The sequence below is a fragment of the Mastacembelus armatus genome, chromosome 7, assembly GCF_900324485.2.
Source record: "Mastacembelus armatus chromosome 7, fMasArm1.2, whole genome shotgun sequence".
NCBI classification, from domain to species: Eukaryota; Metazoa; Chordata; class Actinopteri; order Synbranchiformes; family Mastacembelidae; genus Mastacembelus; species Mastacembelus armatus.
In genome coordinates this window covers 3,789,785-3,808,475 of record NC_046639.1, presented here as the reverse complement: position 1 = coordinate 3,808,475, position 18,691 = coordinate 3,789,785, and the positions used below count along the sequence as shown (strand labels likewise).

The window sequence follows — 18,691 nt, the reverse complement described above, 5'->3', positions numbered from 1 at the left end:
CTATTTTCCACATCAAGAGGAGAAGGATGGCGCCCTCTGGTGTTGTTCTCCACCAGGTATCCCACTGAGTTAATGAAACAATATAATAAACCCACACAGAGAGGACGTCAACTCTCCTAATGATTGTGCCACTGGTGGTGGAGCTGAAGGGCCAATTGCACACAGCATGGAGTCTGAAAAGGCTTTAAGTTCTGCACTTTCTGCAGACTGCTGTCTATACGCACCTTACACTGCTGGGGAATATAGATTTAAGCATTTTGCTGCTCCGTGCACAGAAAATGCTCCCTCTGCACGGGCATATTTTTAACATACTTGTTGAAATGTAGGTTTTATAATGAGCACATCCATCATGTTTTCCACATTAAACACTTCCATTTTCCTTCGTAGACATTTGAGGTTGAATCATTCATCTTGTTACTGCACATACATATTGTAAGGGGCTGAATAAAACGTGGAGTTTGATTGAAACAGTTAAGACAGCTGTGATTTATATTTTTAATGGTTTGCTTGACACTGTCAAACTCATAACACAAACCAGATTTGAAATGTTTTATTTTAATAGAATTTAGGACAACCAAATATGTCAAATAAAAAAAGAAAACCAACAGCAAAAGTGAAATTTAATTCACTAGTTTTTTTTTTTCATTAAAAAAATATCAGCCTTTCCCCTTGTTCGCAATCCATTCAAACCAGGACAAACAGAAATAACATGATAAATCCATTAAGTTGGAAGGCTATTAACATTTGTTGGCAAATATAAATATAGTGGTTTGAACAGGGTCTCAAATAACTCACATGGAAAGAGTGTACATACAGTTTACATGACAGTAGGACACTCGGCACTGCCTGTATCATTTTTATTAATGTAGAAAACCAGGATCCTTATTCACGGATTTAAATCAATGTGTTTATGACAAGGAAATATATACATTCAGCCATCTCTAAGTCCCTGGAGTATGGCGTTTGTGTTTCCCCTTCCATCATGTTGATTGTCTATTCAGGGGCATAACTGTGAGAGTACGTGTAGTCCGAGTAGTAATCCGGTGCTCCACCCCTGCCTGCTGGGTAACCCCAAAGGCAGGGTCCACCTCCGGTCCCATTCCCTCGATCATGTCCCCGTCCTGGCCGAGGCCAAATTCCTACTGGTGGTGCTCCTCTGCCTCGAAAGTTCCCTAAAGAACCCGGACCCATAGCCCCCCGCATAGGTCCATGGTCCATTTGTCCCGGGATGCCACCCCTACTACCATAGCCCAGACCTCCCCTTGGATGTGGAGGCAGCTTAGGTCTGACTACTGAGCCCCCCCTGGTGGCCATTGTGGGAATACCCACAGATGGTCCAAGGTTGCCAATGCAGTTTACCTGAGTCCTGACCCCTTGACTACCATGCGTGCTGCCTATGAGGGTTTCCCCAGTCTTAGAGAGGCCACCGGGATCCACTAGTCCAGAAGTGACTACACCCTGGTTGTTGCCAGTCTCACAAGTGCTGGTCCCAGCAGTGCCCCATAAACCCTCCCCAGGTCCGCTGAGCGTCCTGTCCGGTTGTATGGGAGCTCCACTAGCATTTTTAGGAATGCCAGCCATGTAGCCTGGCTGGGCTGAGTCACTATGGTTTGTGTAGGGGAGGGGGGTGGTGAGCGGAGAGCTCCCAGTGGCCACAGCTCCTCCAGTGTCCGAGCCGTATGTGTGACCCAGCATCATGAGGTGAGGTGGAGGGGGAGGTTTGACCTCTAATGGGAGGGAAGCCAGGTTGGCTAGAGGTCCTGCTGCGGGCATGACAGGGGGCGTTGGACCTGGGGCAGTAGCTGTAGCTGGGGGTTCCTGGGTGCTGCTGCAAGGCGAGGCAGGGTAGGCTGGGGAAGCCGCATAGCTAGAAGAACCAGTGTAGGATGACCACGATGCTGAAGGACACAGGAAGCTCTGGTGGGGATTCACAGGAAATCCTCCTGGTGACAAGCCACCAACGTCTGAAGAGCCCATGCCTATCTGGTTCGTGGCTTTGAACTGAGAGATGGCTGTTTTGAGAGCACTGTAGTCAGACAACGTTGGAGTTTTCTCAGGGGTGGTCTGCTGGTCTGGGAGTGGAGGACGAAACTCCTCCCTCTCTGGTGGGGGCGGCTGCGGAGGCTTCTCCTTCTCAACTTCTTGGTTTTGCTCTGAGGGATCTGATATAGTGGGAGTCCCACCATCATCAGAATCTAATGACATGTCCTCCTCTTCCACACACTCATCATTCACTACTGGGAGAGCAGGAAAGGGCAGAGAAAGACAAATGGAAGAGAGGAAAGGAAGATATTATCAACAGCTGTGTTACCGTTGTATAAAAAAAACCACTGGTAGATAGAACAGAATAGAACAAAAGGCAGTTTAGTAAACACTGGCAAAAAGACACGAAATCCTGAGTGATTTGGTGTTCAGGCTTGCTGTTCGTGCTACCCACCAGTAGAGGGTGGTGTCGGAAGCTCATTCTGATTAATGGAGCCAATCAGACTGTGGAAACCACTCATAACGTCATCGATGCTTGCTATCACAATTCCATTTCTGGAGTATTGTAGGAACATCTCAAATGGCCTCTCTGTGAGAAAACATCACAACATGCAACACTGTGATCAAACCAGAATAAATACATTTAGGTACTACAGTCACGTATAACCTTAATTCAAGAAAACACCTGTCATGCACACACCTCAATGCTAACACATGAAGCTGTAGTTTTTGTCTGTGTTAGGTGAATGGTAAACTGATTAGGATCTTAATGACGATGATAAAGATACCTGTGAGGAAGATAAGGTGCCGCTGCTGTGTGTGCTGGGCTTGGAGCTTGATCAGACATTCCAGATCTGGAGCCTGACGGGACTGGGTGTCACACTCATGGTAAGGTAGGAACTCCACTAGATGCTTCTTCTGGTAGGCTGTCAGAAGGTTCAGCAGCCCCATGGCGTTGGAGTTTAACCTTTAAGAGAACAGCAGAAGTAGACTCACACAGTGTCAAGAGATTTCTTTGCAGTCCAGTGTGACTGGAGATACTAAATATCAGTTCAGCTTGATTGGGTAAGCTCCTGGGGCCAGTTGTTACGAAGTAATCTGATCAGATTTTGGCTTTTGGTTTGGATCAAATCTTGAAAATAGATAGTTTAAAAGAAAAAAAAAAAAAACATACTAGAATTAGATAAGATTTTTAGATTATGTACTCCAGTCTTGATTTTGATCTGGATGAAACTTTCAGTTTTAACAAGTATCTGTGATCCAAAAAAATCAGGATTATTCCATTCCCAGCAGAGAGTTGAATTCAATAGTGGATTTAAGGAAGTAAATGTAATAATATAACTTTAAAACTGGTCAAATAATATAAGTGTAGAATTTGTACTGTATAATACTTATACATTTGATTATATTCTGCACTTCATTTGTTTAATTTTTACAGTGATAAAACAGACATTAAGCTACTCATGAAGTCCTTTATCACTGAATGAAACTAAATAGTTCTGAGTTTTCAACAGCTGTAAAGTTTAATGTTGTGCAGGACAATACAGGCAAGTTTTATGTTGCATGCTCCCTGTGTTTCCCCTCACAAGTAGCTCAGGCTGATGATGATGGCCCAATAATCACTCTTTATTGCCTTAAGAGACGCCTCCTAAAAGCTGAATCAAAGAGGAGGTCTCTCCACAAATGAAGACCTCTCGAGTGTTGTTTTTATTTTCTTAACTATTGGACATTAACCCTTTTTAGTGAGTTAAAATTGGTCAGATATGGGGTCTGAACATGTTTTATTATGCTGTTTTCGGTTCAAACCAAAAAAATTTGCAACCCCACACTGTTTTAACTATTTTTCTTTACATAGGTAGTTGCCTTGATTGAAATATGTACCATATTTTCTGGACTATAGGTCACACCAGCAAAAACAGTCTTCTTGAACAGAAAAAAACATATATAGAAGTAGCACTTATAGTAATTATAGTCTACATTAGCCTATGAAGAACATAATCTAGACATAACAACAAGCGGAAGTGCATTACCAAACTCACTGAAGTCTTCATGCTCTGTGTTAAAGACAACTCCACCAACCTCAGGGGAAGGTGAAGCGGCGTGTCCTCCTCCTCTTTTGGGTTGCCTGAATGCCTCACACTCACTCCTAAATTTGTTTCAGCTGCATAATTTATCTCTGCAGTTTAAGTCTGCAGTAAACTCTTGCTGTTGGGCGGCATTTTCACTTGTGTTACACTGGGAGTTAGAGTTTAGCATTAACATAAATTAACAATTCGCTTCACTATATAAGTGTGATAACGGTAAATAACAACTGTAAACACTGTCAGCATACAACAATCACCCAATTCTGTTTCTATTCCTAGTCTATTTCTCCCACTTGTATTTAATTAATCTTCTCACATACATACATATTGTGTGAACTGTTGTAACAAGCACACTGAGAGCCACTGTACCGGAGTCAAATTGCTCGTGTGTCCAACATACTTGGTAATAAGTCCGACTAAGTCTCACGACAATCCAGAAAAAAAAAAAAAAAAAAGGGACTTATAGTCAAGTAAATATAGATGACCACTCCAATTTAGAGCATTGGTTATTTGATTTGGTAATCTTGAAAGGTTTGCACCTGTACAAGGTTGAATGTTACTTTGAAAAACCTGCACAAAAGTGATGTGGATTACCTGATCCTGGATGGCAAAATACAGGATTAACAAAACGACATCATTCTGATCCAGATTATACTTTCTGAACAACTGTTGACAAACACAAACACACGAATGCATCTGTAACACAGCTGACCTCCCCAGCTCTTTAAGCTTCTTCTGGGACTTGCAGTGCACCTTCCACTGCCAGGGGTGTTCAGGGGTGCTTTGCTCCTCCAAGAACTTCAGCAGACCCTGCAAACGTTCTGGGAAAAACAGCAACACAAGCTTTCAAATACTATGCAACTAGTACTTTTATGACTTGCACAGCACTCACAAAGAAAAGTCAGCTTACCCTGTGTGATGAGGTCAGGGCTCAGGACAAACTCATCAGACACCATGAAGCCTCCAGATACAAACAGTTCATTATAAGTGTGGTTCTTGACGTCATCCAGAGAATCAACTCCAGCAAAGCTCACCGATGGTAACTTCTTCAAAGACACTAAAGCTGGGATCTGAAAAGGAAAACATTTTATTTTTTACAAATCATAATCCTCATATTTTCATTTTCGCATTAAATGTCTGGTCATGGCTTTAAATAGATCAAATGTATGCAAATAATCCTGTCAATTCAAATAATTATCTGAATTATTACAATCATCTGAGCTACAGATTTGAGGTGACATTCGGTGATGGTACCTTGTGCACGTGTGCAGCAATGTCCTCATTCTGAATGATGATGAGGAGCTTATCTAAACTGCTGCTGTTTTCCAGGAACGTCTGCGGGCTGCATTCACTGTTGCCAAGGCTTTTTAAGTACTCCTTTGTGACAGACAGGAGAGACAAAATTGTTGGACACAGACAGATGAATCTGTCCTCCTCTCTTACACATGCAAGTACTGACTGACAGATGAAGAAAGATCTTAACACTGAGACGTGGAACAGTAACAAAGAGGAACGAATGTAACTGTCAATCAATGGCCAATAACAAGTAACGTGTAATCTCAAACAATTCCAAACAAAAAAATTAACTATACCAAGAATCTGCAGATTAGTTAATGTTGAACTTTCACACCAGCAGCATGTATGGTACCTTAATCTCCTTGCAGACGTCGCTCTCCTCCCCCTCATCCCCAGAGTAGATGTAGAATTTGACTGTATTCTTGGTGACATCTTTAAAGATCTCCACCAGGCTGCTGAAAACCTCAGGCTTCAACTGACCAATTAGGCTGCCAGCCAGCAGGCCAGACCCACTGCCAGAAGCAGTGGTTGGGTTTCGGGAGTTGGCCCCTGGAGAGCCCGTTGTGACTTGAGAGGGGGAATAAACCTCTCCTCCCAACTCTCCTTGTGTGCCTTCTGATTTAGCCTTAGTGGATGGCGTCTCTTTGAGGGCGACTACTTTACCACTCTGAGAGGTAGTGGTGCTTTTTAACAGGGAGGGCTCTGCTTTAGGTTGGGAAGTCTGTATGGGGGCAGGGGGTGGTGTTGTAATTTGAGATGTTGTCACAGGTGGAGGTGGAGAAGTGACCTTGGAGGGAGCAGATGGGGCTGCGATCAACTTGTCCATCTTCTCACACAGTGCTTTGACATGCCCCTGAATGGGGACAGGGGAGACGTAGGGTACAACAAAGTCTGAGAAGCAGCTGCTGGGCAACCAGCAGTGGCGTGGAGGCAACCGTGGGGGTAGCTGCGAGGTATAGCAGATGTGGTGAGTCTGCATAATCTTTTTAATGTCTGAAGTGAGGCTGTGAATTTCCTGGTTGAGGATGGTGTCCAGGCTGATGGAGGGCCTGAAGGGAACCTCCTCTACAACTGGTAACGTGTGTGGTGCGTCCGCCATTTTCACATCCATGACTGCAGGCGTCTTTGCCTCTGGGAGGCTTTCTGCCACTGTCACAGTCTCCGACTCGGCCTTCGGCTCAGGAAAAGGCTGTGCTTTGTCTGGAGAAAAGCAGATGGGAAACCTGTCACAGTCATGCCTTGTGAACCAAATCTAAATATGCCTGCAGGAGGAGAGGTCTGTGTCAACTAACTGCTTTAAGGTACCTTCAGTGACGGGGATAACCCAGGCAGGGTTATCTGAGGTGTGAGCTTGTTCTGGCGGGGACCCTGCGCTGAATGGACTGCCAGGGCTACAGTCCATGTCCTCCTGAACACAGAAAATATCAATAGTTATTTTTAAAAATCAATGAACAAATTTACATCCACAATAACCATGCTAGAATCAAGTGTTTGAAACTCACCTCTGTGTAGTTTGTTTGTGATGCGTGCTCGTGTTGCTTCCTAACATCTGCTTCAGGAACAGTAGCTTCACTCTTTCCTGAACCCTTCGATGGTTCACCGTGGTTTGACTGCACAGACATCGAGCCCTGAGCCACTGCTTTGTTGAGAGTGGCTAGGAGGATCTTGAGAAGGCGCTGTGTCTCACCGACCGCTGAGGAGTTGGTGTTGCCTCGGGCCCTCAGGTCGTTGTCATAGATGCCCATGCTTTCCATCACTGCTGTTAGGTTGTCGCTTTGCCCACCTTCCTCTCCCATTTCATCCGCTCGTGCGCCTAGTAGGACACACACAATTACTTTAATGCAGCCAGCTCATTATAAGCTGAAGCTACGTTTATGTGTATCATGCAGGGAATGTGAAGTAACGCTTAAATTTTTCTTGCTCTAACGAACTTGAATATCATCAACTGTGCTGGCAAATATTGCACTGACACATAGGAACATTATTCATCTATCAGATCAGCAAGAAAAATGCATATACCTTAACATGGAAGTGCTTAAAAAGTAAAGGTAACAGTTTACACAGTAATTTCATTTTGTTGTGAACGAATACGCTAGCTGCTTGTTATTACAGTGCCATGGGGAAATGGTTTATTATTTGCAACTGAAGTACTGAGAATTAATCAGGTTGTACTGTGAAACTACTGGAAAATTCAAGTGTAAAATTCTACAGACAGCTACATGGCTCCTCACCTCGACTCCCGTTGCTCAGCAGATCTGTGCGTTGGTGTTTGTTCACGGCTCCCCTTTCCTCCCCGTCAAACTTCCTCTTCAGATTGTTGGCGTCCCAGGCCCTGTCCTCTCCTCTGTCCTTTCCCGTATCCTTTATTAGTGCTTTCTTATGAAGTTGAATCAGCTTTAGCAGTTGTTTCATTTTGTCTTTATCATACTCGTTCTGGGACAGCCGCAACCTCTGGGATTGAGGCTGGGACTCAGTTTGAGGTTTGTGCTGTGCTTGGGCCCCATTTGAATGGGCCAGCCCAGGCCTCTGTCTACTGTTGTCTGTGGGTGGTTTCTCCTGGGCTGGCCTCTCCGGAGGCGGTCTCTCCTGGGGTAGCCTTTCTGGAGGTCTCTCTACCCTGTCTGAGCCCCTGTCTGAGCCACCCCAGTCAGAAACAGGGCTGTATTCCACTGGGCCTGGGGCAGATGTGGGTACGGGCACGGGATTCTGTATTCTTTCAATGATGTCCTTCGCTTTGTTCAGAGGTAAAATATAGTTGGCAGGGTTATGGATGTACGAACGCAGCACAGCATCCATGTTAAATTTGGGCCTGGGCGATGGGAGAGGGTGTGTCCGATCATCAACATTATACTTGTAATCAGGCAAGATAAAGGGCCGCACTGTGCCCGAATCCATACGTGTTAGGTAATCAGTAGCTTGTCGCTCCACCCCAGAGCTAAGGTCCTTGCCCGGGTTGGGCCGCAGCTTGAACAGCGCATAGTGCAGAGCAGGGATGAAGGACTCCATGGAGGACAGGATGGCGGGCTGGGGCTCCACCATCAGCGGCTCTGGCTCGAACAGTCGGGATGCTAAAAAAGGACATGAACATGTCAGTGCCATAAGAGAAGATCTGCACAATAACTCAAAGCTGTTTAGAGACAGGTGCTTAACACAGGCCTACATACTTTAAGGCCTTTTATTAGTGAGCACACAAAGTATCTTGTATATGCTCATTCACTGAATGCTAATAAAACATTGGACTAGAAAGTGTTTAAGTTTTCCTCCTAAGCCCCATTGGCTTACAAAGGATGGATAGATTCGGATTAATACTTACAATATTTAACAACCGTCCTCGACTCCTGAAAGATGAATAATGCTTGTAGGTTCTTCTCAATCCGCCCACGCCGTTCTACAAAGCAAACATTAACTTTTTTTTTTAACTGAACCTTTACCAGAGGTAACAAGTAGGTGTTCAATGGAGAACAGAAAATTATTGGAAGGAAAGTTAAAGAAAAAGCCTTTTGGTACCTTTGGACTCAACCATCTGACCTGAAGACAACAGGAAGAGAAAGCCCCTGTCAAACAAGGACTTCACCAGCACCTGGATAAGGAGAATCAGAAAACACCATTAAAGGACTATATGAGCAATTAAAATATGTATGTATACTGCAGATACATTGTATTTGCTTATAGAAGCTGGAAAATAACTGCTTATAAAAGTAAATCTACCATCACGACACTGTGAAAAGCTTTTTGTGTCAGCAGAGTTTTATTTTGTGGTGATTCAGTGCACTGACTGTGTACTTTGAGGAATTTCATGCATGAAACCCTGGTAAATAACGGCTAGAGGGTGACTCACCATCCTGTCCCTCTCCAGTTTGTTAATCAGCGCTGCCAGACTGCCGCAGGTTGGTTTGCCCTTTCCATCCACCACCTCAAATAGGCTGCAGGACATCCCACAGTTCATCACTGTAGACAAATCACATGTTGAAATACAAAGGGGATCCATAACCCATCTATGTTTTTTATAATGCAGTATAAGAATTGAGAACAGCATTACACACTAAACACATTTTAAACACAATCTTTTCCTCATTTACATTGTCTTACGAGCTATGCACATGTGGGATCCAGACTGACCTTCGCGTGATACGCTGTAGGTGTCCCAAGAAAAGAGCACAGAGGGAATCTTTCGCTTCACCTGCTCCAGCTGCAAGCCCTGATTCACCTCCAGCTTCTCAGGCCTACAGGGAAGCACATGAGGATTTATCAGACAGCAAATGATAAATTTCATCCATCCATTATCTATACACGCTTATTCCTAAGTAGGGTCACAGGGATCTGCTGGAGCCTATCCGAGCTCTCTTTGGGTGAAAGGCAGGAGTACAACCTGGATAGGTCATCAGTCCAAAATCAAAACAAAAAAAACCTTGTCTATATGTTGTCCAAGTGAATTCTAGCTTCCTCTTCTTCCCTAAAAGATACTTGCATTGTTAAAATTCAGCACATAAGGGTGTTTTGGAGGAATAATTGACATATCTGCTGTGGCTTTAATAATTAACATAGGAGGTTGTTGTAACACTGCAGATGTTTTCTAGAGATACTTAGAATTATGTGGTTTACTTACAGTTTGAAAGGAAGATAGGGGCGTGAGGAAGATCGTAAACTGACTGGGAATAACTCCTGTCCCTTGTTTACTAGTGGACCACTCCACACAGTGTAGCAGCTTTTCCCTGCAACAGCACCAACAGCACAGATCAAAGGTTGCATGTGATATTGGCTCATATCTTTTCAGAATTGCAGCACTTAAAATGCACTGTTCCTTTAACTGATCAGCAGTGAGAAAATTAGATGTTAGGAAATTAAAAATATATAATCAAGCAGCTTTTGACAACACATTTGCTTATTTGTTTCATTGCAAATTTAGCAAATACATAAGATCAGAACATGTTTTACCTCTACTTCCTTCAGGGGAAATAGTGTTAAACCTGGAGAGAAACAAAAAGCCTGTTTAAAAACACAGAACACAGTGAAGGTGTTTTGTATAGCTTGCAAAAACCCCCTCATCCGCCTGAAAATACTTGCTGGCTTTCACCATTTCCTGCAGGAATATGTACCTGTGTGCAGTCATAGGAGTTGCTGCAGCATCTTTGCCTTTGTACTGAAAGGAAACCACAGCGTAGGGGCACACGTGCCTGGGCCTTGCCTTGATCTCATCGAATGCAAACTCAAAAAAATATTGCTAAAATACAGTGAAGGCGAGACATTAGATAAATACTTTTTTTGATAATGCAACACATACAATATATGAAAGCATAAGAACCCAGGTATACCTGTGTGAGCTCAAAAGCCCTATAAGACAGCAAAGACGTGACTCTATTGGCACTTTTGGACAAGTGACAGTCGAACTTCGGCGTAGGCTCCATTGCATTCTTAGGCATGTTCTCGTGGATGTGTTTTACCCGGCCCTGAGGTAAAAAAAAAACATCCCAGTTGGCTTCAAGTTCCACGAGAATTAGAAATCTGTCAGAATCAGCAAATCAAAACTGGTAGCCTTACCCTCATAACTTTAAAAATGATCATGTCTCCAAACGAGCCCACTTCAAAAGGGTTGATTTGTAACAAATCTGAATGTTTGGAAAGATAAACACCTAAAACGACAAATTAAACCAAATCAGAGGATAAGCACCATAAGCATACTTCAGCAAAATGCATTTATTCAAAAATAATGCCCATCAAAAAGGAAAAGAAAACACGCAAGAGACCAACTTACCCACTGACGGATTCCCTAGTGTGGTAATCCTGGAGTGTCCAACAGACAGACCCTTCTCACAGATCCACTGGAGCTAGAAACGCAGGAGAGAAAACCAATTAGGTTTTACAACTTGTCACTCATCTTTTACACGTATGATAAGACTTTGCTGCCAGGCTAACCTTGGACTTGTCTGGAAAAAGAAAGCAGTACGACTCAGACAGTTCTTGTTCAGTTCGCCCCTCCTGCTTCATCTCTCGCCGCTTCTCGATGAACTGGCGCACAAGGGGAGGGGCACAGTGAGCGAGACACAGCAGCCTGGACCTAACAAGTTCTTAGCATTTTCATGCATGGCTCTAGTAAAAGGCAGAACTTTAAAAATCACAGGCAGAAAAGATTTAATTACAGCCTCCCCCTGGCATGTGCTCTTTCCTGTCACATGAGCTACAAGAGCACATGCGGAATAATAACACTGCTGAGTTGTTCTCACATCTTAGCTGTGAAGAGAGCTAATTATGATTTTTGATCTAACTGTTTCAACCTACAATAATAAGAAAAAGAGAGCAACAGAAATGCTGGTACGTTACAGGAAAACAATGACCAACCTCCTTCTCTAGCAGTTCATTGTGAATGAGCCTGGCCTTGCAGTAGGAGAAGGTTCCCCGTGACGACGGGTCTAGGTAAAACGACGAGATGATCTTCACAAGGTCCTCAAACTCCCGGCTGTCATTGGGCAGAAACTGGTACAAGCCTGCACACAGAGATGTGAAAAGTGGATTAACATATCTGCAGCATTGGTACGTGTGCATGTGTAAAGTGATCAGCAACTTCTTCCCTCATTTTAAAAGTAACCAGCCAGAAAAACAAAACACATCTTGTGTTTATATTTCAACTTGATATTTAAGTCACATCAGGTTCAGCGGGAAGTGAAATGAACTGTGTCCTTGCAGGAAAAAGTCGGTCTTCAGCTCAGATCAGTGGGCTTGCAATAAAAGAGGTGACGAAGATAAGGTCTGGATTAGCAAAACACTGATCAATAGCAGCTACTAGGGAAAAAACTACTACACAGGTGACCATGCCTGGCCTGACCTGTCTTCATTTACATTATCACATAAACCAAACACATGCAAAGAAGTGAAACCATCACTAGAAGCTATCTGGACGGAGCATCATCAGCTTCACAACGTGGGGCAACACACCATCTCTCATGTGGAGCAAAAGACTGGAGACAGGCCAGGGAAGTGCACACACACAACCAGGTGTGTCCCACAGTTAAGGGGCCTTTTTTTTTTTTATTCATTACATGTGCAACCTGCTATGGAGAGGAGCTGACTGCATAAGGCAAACACAGCAGCTTATAAGAGGCTCAAAAAAAAAGCCTGGTCACTTTACAACTTTGCATATACACAAACAGCTGATGCTTAACAACAAGGCTTGTAAAAACTGCAGGTACTTCCAGATGGGGCCAGTGTAGGAGACAGTGGACAGTAATGCTTTGGGGAGTACTGAGGTGATGCTCTGAAATACCAGGGACATCCAGCTGGGACAAGGGGAGGGCAGCAGTAGTAAGACTTCATTAAAAGTGTCATGTTACTCTGAAGACCTTTTAAGACGGACGGGTGAGGTGGATAAATCCATGCCCTTCACTGAGGTCAGTGAGACACCCACATGTTGTCAGGTGATGACTGGGAGTCGCAACACACACGACTCCTGCAGCGTTTTTCAGCCTGACCACACGGCTCCGAGAAAAGGTGCAAAGCCAAACAAGGTGGCCTTTCAGATGACCAGTCCTCCAAGTGTCGCTTTCACGGCACCGTAGCTGCCTGTTAAGTTGGACACCTGAGCCCGGCTACCAAAAGCTACGGCTGCTACGAGCTAACAGCAGCAGCCAGGTGCTCCTTAACAGAAAGACGCCGACCTACCTGAACCTCAAACGCCGCTGAACATCTAGTTCAACTCGCCAAACTAACGACACCGGTCAGCTAGCTACCGTTAGCAGGCTAGCAACATGTAGCAACAGAATTATGAAAGACAGCAGCAGCTATATGGCACCACCTTTCCGTTCTCTTATCTTCCTCGGGATTTGGAAATTTCTCCGTGGCAGCTCTTCGCTCGGTCTCTGGCCTGGCAAAGGAGAACTGCTAAAGCTCCGGGCGTCCGCCTGCACGCTCCTCCGCCGCTCAGGGGCTTCTTGTTCGGGCATTACACCGTCTCCACATCCAGGCTGATCGCCATTTTGGTTGGCTGTGGCCGAGCTGGCGGTTGAATTCTTCTGGGGTTCGCCACCGTCCGGATGAAGATCGCCCGTGTCGGTACATTGTGAGTCCTTTTTCCCCACCGCGTTGGGGTTCAGGGCCATTTTCGGGCACCGTGCACGTATAACGGCCAGTGTAGCTCTAACGATTACGGCGCCGCTTCACACACACATACACACACTCTCCTCCTCACCCAGCCTCCGCCATTGTGAAAATGACGTACACGTTCTTCTCCACCACTGCAAAACGCTGCCGTCACTGTTTACATACGAGAACATCCGCGCCCCCTAGTGGCGGAGAGCGGCACTGCGACGTCTGATGTAGCGGTGGGATGTGCGCGAACACGGGGGTGAAGGTGCAACATTGAACATTATATGATAAAAAGATGTAGCCAAATATGTAACATCCCGCCATAGATCCACAGACTACTACTAACTCATAATTACTCTCCATTGAACATCATAGTTTTGTATCATCATGCACCACTTTTATTTACATGCCATATATTTAAGTCCCATTTTCCCACACGTTTACCCCAAACACATAGATTCCAACTTATATACACACATACATGCGACCTACAAACCACAACCACTCTGGTAATACTTCATTTTACCACCAGGTGAAGACAAAGACAGTTCTTTGATTCTTATATCCCTCAATGACTGTGGACACTGCTGTTTTCATGAATTTGCAATTTCTAGTCAAATTTAGGGAGAAGAAAACAGAATATGACAGCTCTACCAATAATAATATCTTGTCTATTCCAAAATGTTTCTTTGGGGCCATCACAGTGGATTGGTGGTTAGCTCTGTTGCCTCACAGCAAGAAGGTTACCGGTTTGACCCCCCCCCCCTCACCCAAAGACAGCTGGGATAGGCTCCAGCAGATCGATTGTGGCCCTAGTTAGTAATAAGCGGGTATAGATACTGGATGTTTCTTTGGGACCCATTTAACCAGAGGAGTCACTGTTAAAAGAGAATAAGTGAAGCATTAAATGTCACTCTAGATATTTTAAGAAAGATTTCTAAAGTAAAATTTCAAGGAATAAAGAACACATCCATCCACTATATTTGCTTATTCCTATTTAGGGTCCCAGGGATCTGCTGGAGCCTATCCCAGCTCTCTTTGGGTGAAAGGCAGGGGTACACCCTGGACAGGTCACCAGTCCATCACAGGGCCACATAGAGACAAACAACCTCACACACTCACACTCACTCCTATGGGCAATTTAGAGTCACCAATCAACCTGACATACATGTTTTTGGACTGTGGGAGGAAACCAGAGTACCTGGAGAAAACCCACACAAGTACAGGGAGAACATGCAAACTCCACACAGAAAGGTCCCTGCCAGGTGTTGAACCCGGAACCTTCTGGCTGTGAGGTAACACTGCTAACCACTAATTCACCGTGCTGTGAAGTTCTGTTCGTGAATTTGCAATCTCTCCTTATGACATTATTTCAAATTTCTAGTGAAATTTAAGAAGAATATAACAGCACTAATAAATCTACTACTAATAGTAATCAGATTTTTTCCCTTTTTTGGGATCCATTTAACAAAAAGAGTCACTGTAATAAAGAGCAAGAGTTAAAATGTCACTTTAGCTATTTTAAGAAAAAATTCCAAAGTCAAATTTCAAGGCTGTTTTTGGGACAGGTCTCAGTGGGTTTATGTCAGGGGTTAACCGTGCTGCCCCTGCTGTAAACATCATACTCATTATAGTGTAGGTAATCTTTCAGCCTGGGAGGAAGAGGAAGAAAGTTGATGAAAACTGGGGCTCTCAAGCGTCGGCGACTGAGATGCTCCCTTATCTGCAGCCGACAGAGGTGCTTCAGGCTCCGTGCGTTGCCTGCACACAGAAGTCAGTTAAGTCAATGAATACATATAAAGATTTGCTGACAGGTTAAAAAAGTAGCTCAAGAGGGTTGATGGCAGTCCTTACTTTGAATGCGACAGATCTCTGACCACTGTTGCTGCTCCTTTAAGGTGTCCTTAAGTTTGGTGCAGAAGGAGACATGGTCGGTGTAGTCAAGCATGATGCGTACCACTTGAGCTGAGAGGTGCTTGAGCCAAGACACAGTTATCACCTCACAGAACTACAAAGACACACACAAATATGCACATGGCAGTCAAAGAGAAACCTTGAAAGAAAGCCTTCACCTTGTATCTCATTCTTTTCTTTATTCTCTCAGACAAGCTTTTTCTCACCACCATGTCTTTGATGATTGAGGTCATCCAAGCAGCGTAGTCATGGGAACTGTCACCGTACGGACAGTCAAAGCAACGTTTAACATCATATCCATGGTTCAGAATCATTCTCAGCATGACCTCGTCCTTTAAGGCGTACTGCAGTGCTGAGGGGAAGTGAGTGGTGTTGACACGGGAGTAGTAGTTTACATTTGCCCCAAACTTTAGCAGTATTTTGATCAGTTCATAGTTGCCCTGTCTAAGAGCCACCTGCAAGCAGTTGATAGGATCCTGATTCACCATTGCCCCAGCCTCTAACAGCAAGCGGGTGCACTGAAGGTCATTGTTGGACACAGCAAAAAAGAGGGCAGACCTGCGGTCATCCTCGTAGTTGCGGCGAATCCTTGGATGTAGCATGAAGTTTGGATCATAACCGGCTCTGAGCAGTATCTCCACACAATGGGCATACCCCCCAGCGGCTGCAGAATGGAGGGGACTCATCCCACTTTCCTTCACAGCATCCAGTTTAGTCACTGGGATGAGCAGCTCGAGTGCCCTGTCAAAGAAGAGTCTTCATTTAACAACATGACAGTAGCTCACACTATTTTTGTAAAGTGGAAAAACTAGATGTTGTGACTTTGACAGGCTAATCCTCACAGTCTGTGTCCATGGTATGCCACTCTGTGAATTGGCAGGTGCCCACTGTAAAGAGGTAGGTTGGGATCAGCTCCATGCTCCAGCAGCAAGGTGATTATGTCAGGGTGTCCTGATGCTGCCGCATCAAACAAAATAGTTCCTGACTCTGATTCACACCAGACATGAGCTCCTAAAAAAATGAATGAATACAGATTTTATAAGACTTTGCATAGAGAACGATATGAAAAGTGCAGTCCAACATCATAGTCATATACCTTTCTGTAACAGGGCTTCCACCACATTAAAATGTCCATTCTGTGCAGCCAGAGACAGGGGAGTTTTCTTCTTGATGTCACATGCATTTGGGTTGGCACCAGACTCTAGGAGCAGGTAGACAAAATTCTCCAAGCCTAAAAAGGCGCATTCATGTAGTGCTGTCCTGTTCAGTGGTCCTGTTTGATCTACTCTGGCATTGTAGCGAAGCAGCAATGTGGCCAAGTCATACTGGTCATTCAGAATAGCTAAGAAAGGAGGAGGAAGAGAGAGAAAAAAAATTCAAATGAATTTAAGAAAAATGAGGTGCATTTTACATGCAGGCGAATTTAATGTCAGCTACCTGCTACTAATGGAGAGTCCTGCTCATCATTTTGGAGATCCGGGCTACAACCATTCTGTAAAAGGAATGTAGCGTTCTCTCTGCGTCCATGGACCACGGCTAGAAAGAGTGGGGTCTCACCCTTAAGAGTGCGACACTGAGCTGCACCCGGGTGTGATGCTGGAACCCAGTGTCAAACAACTGATCAACAATGCACTGTTGCAATGCATTGTGTGACAAATAAAGGTTTTCTTATCTTAACATTACAGTTATATTTTAATAACCATTTCTACCTGAGAATACAGTTTCCAGTATTCTTTTACTGTCCTGCACTGCAGCCTCATGCAGTGGGATCCATCCTCGCTCATCAACTCTGGACAGAGTCTCTGGCTGGACTACCAGTCTGTTCAGTGCATCCTCATCACCTGTATAGAAAAATCAGAACATCATATCAGAACTTCCAGCAGGGTCAATGATTGTCTCAGCCAGCAGCTTACCCTCCTTGATTGCTTTGAAAATCTCATCAGGATCTTCACTGGGTTTCAAATCACTAATGGAAGAGATTGCACAGAACAAGGATTCAAGCAAGGAGAAAGAGATTCACAGACTTCACACAGACATTAATACTGGGTGGTTGGAAATTTACCTTGGATTCAATGCTTTGAGCTTTCTATACTGAATCAGACTTTGTTCAATTATATATTGTGTTGCCTCATCTTCATCCAGTTCATCCTCCGACTGATAAAAGTCATCTTTTGTCTCTGTGGTCATCTGGAACAGTCAACACACAAACAAGACCATTAAATCTGGTACCTGAGACCCAGGGTACCACTTGCAGATATGAATACCAACTGGGAAAAGTGAACTAGGGCACAGTGCAGTTTAACAGAGAACAGTCACCCATATTCCTGTTTACTGAATCAGATGTCAAAATGAGATATATGGCAGAAAATAAACATTTAGGATATTTAATCTAATGATTCCAAACAAGAGTATGTTATTATTTCAACCTAGTTTGCCCCTAATTCTTCTTAATTTTAAAGCACATCAGGCCAATACAGAACGTGAAGTATTCCTCTCTCAGCATGGCCAAATCAGAAATAGGATTCCTACTGCACAGCTTCCATATGATTACTGGTGTCATTTAACAACACACTGCTTTAACAGGAGTCATAATCTAGCAGAGGAAATGCCATAAACAAGCACAAGTATCAGAAGTGCTATTGAATGACTTGAAAATTCAGCAACATGAGCCAGGAATTTAACAGCTACAAATAAAGTTCAACAGGCTAATCTCTACTACAACAGCAACAGCCTTCAAGCTCCACACAAACCAATCTACTTGTTCTCTAAATGCATAATTTATTCAGCGTGGTGTTTACCTTCAGTCAAATGGCTGTGCGCCCTTGGTAGTTTAGCCTACTCAGTACCCACACATACTAGAGCTATTTATATCTCTTCCACTATAAATATCACATCACAGAGTCTTTCAGTGCCTGAGCCACTGAGCAACAACTGCGACCATTCAGCTCATATGCACAATCAATATCATTATTAAAACAGGATCAGTTGGCATTAACTCCTATCATAAAAAGTTATTCAATATCTGTTTTTGATCAACACTGATCACAGATTTTACAGATTAATTATTGACATCATATAAAAAAATATATTTTTAGAAACATTTGTTGACGTCCAGAGATATTTAATCAAAAACAAAAGATTGCTGCAGAATTAATTGGAATTGATTCCTATACAATCTCTTCCGGGAACTGTGTATTAAACTTTATGGTCTCATACACTGTTTCCAAATACTCTTTCCGACAATTGCCCACAAGCCATTTAACTGTTTATCATAGGCACTGTTAATGCTTCATGATTGTAAATTAGTTCCAAATGTAATGCTACAGCTACCTGACATG

General features: G+C 43.8%; 2 protein-coding genes across 3 annotated transcripts; both read right to left on the bottom strand.

Moving 5' to 3' along the window:
* Positions 1-481: 481 nt before the first annotated feature.
* On the bottom strand, positions 482-13,573 carry tasorb (transcription activation suppressor b). 2 transcript variants are annotated; one of them, XM_026332587.1, is made up of 23 exons: positions 13,150-13,573; positions 11,700-11,845; positions 11,277-11,369; positions 11,116-11,188; positions 10,902-10,993; positions 10,676-10,810; positions 10,460-10,584; positions 10,299-10,330; positions 9,970-10,075; positions 9,483-9,586; positions 9,202-9,311; positions 8,871-8,943; positions 8,677-8,751; positions 7,595-8,431; positions 6,866-7,176; positions 6,669-6,771; positions 5,716-6,563; positions 5,322-5,444; positions 4,978-5,137; positions 4,780-4,888; positions 2,772-2,950; positions 2,438-2,572; positions 482-2,237 (listed from the first exon to the last, which is right to left on the bottom strand). In XM_026332587.1, the coding sequence occupies exons 1-23, from the start codon at positions 13,451-13,453 to the stop codon at positions 994-996; spliced, it is 5,517 nt and encodes a 1,838-aa protein (XP_026188372.1). In that variant the 5' UTR covers positions 13,454-13,573; the 3' UTR covers positions 482-993. The 2 variants fall into 2 exon arrangements, with proteins under 2 accessions (XP_026188372.1, XP_026188373.1); XM_026332588.1 differs by having other exon boundaries at positions 482-2,234.
* A 1,020-nt stretch (positions 13,574-14,593) lies between these two features.
* asb14b (ankyrin repeat and SOCS box containing 14b) lies at positions 14,594-18,189 on the bottom strand. Its single transcript, XM_026332918.1, has 10 exons — positions 18,152-18,189; positions 17,416-17,540; positions 17,267-17,319; positions 17,063-17,194; positions 16,791-16,949; positions 16,450-16,695; positions 16,196-16,364; positions 15,560-16,094; positions 15,294-15,447; positions 14,594-15,200 (listed from the first exon to the last, which is right to left on the bottom strand). The coding sequence occupies exons 2-10, from the start codon at positions 17,538-17,540 to the stop codon at positions 15,025-15,027; spliced, it is 1,749 nt and encodes a 582-aa protein (XP_026188703.1). The 5' UTR covers positions 18,152-18,189; the 3' UTR covers positions 14,594-15,024.
* Positions 18,190-18,691: the final 502 nt, after the last annotated feature.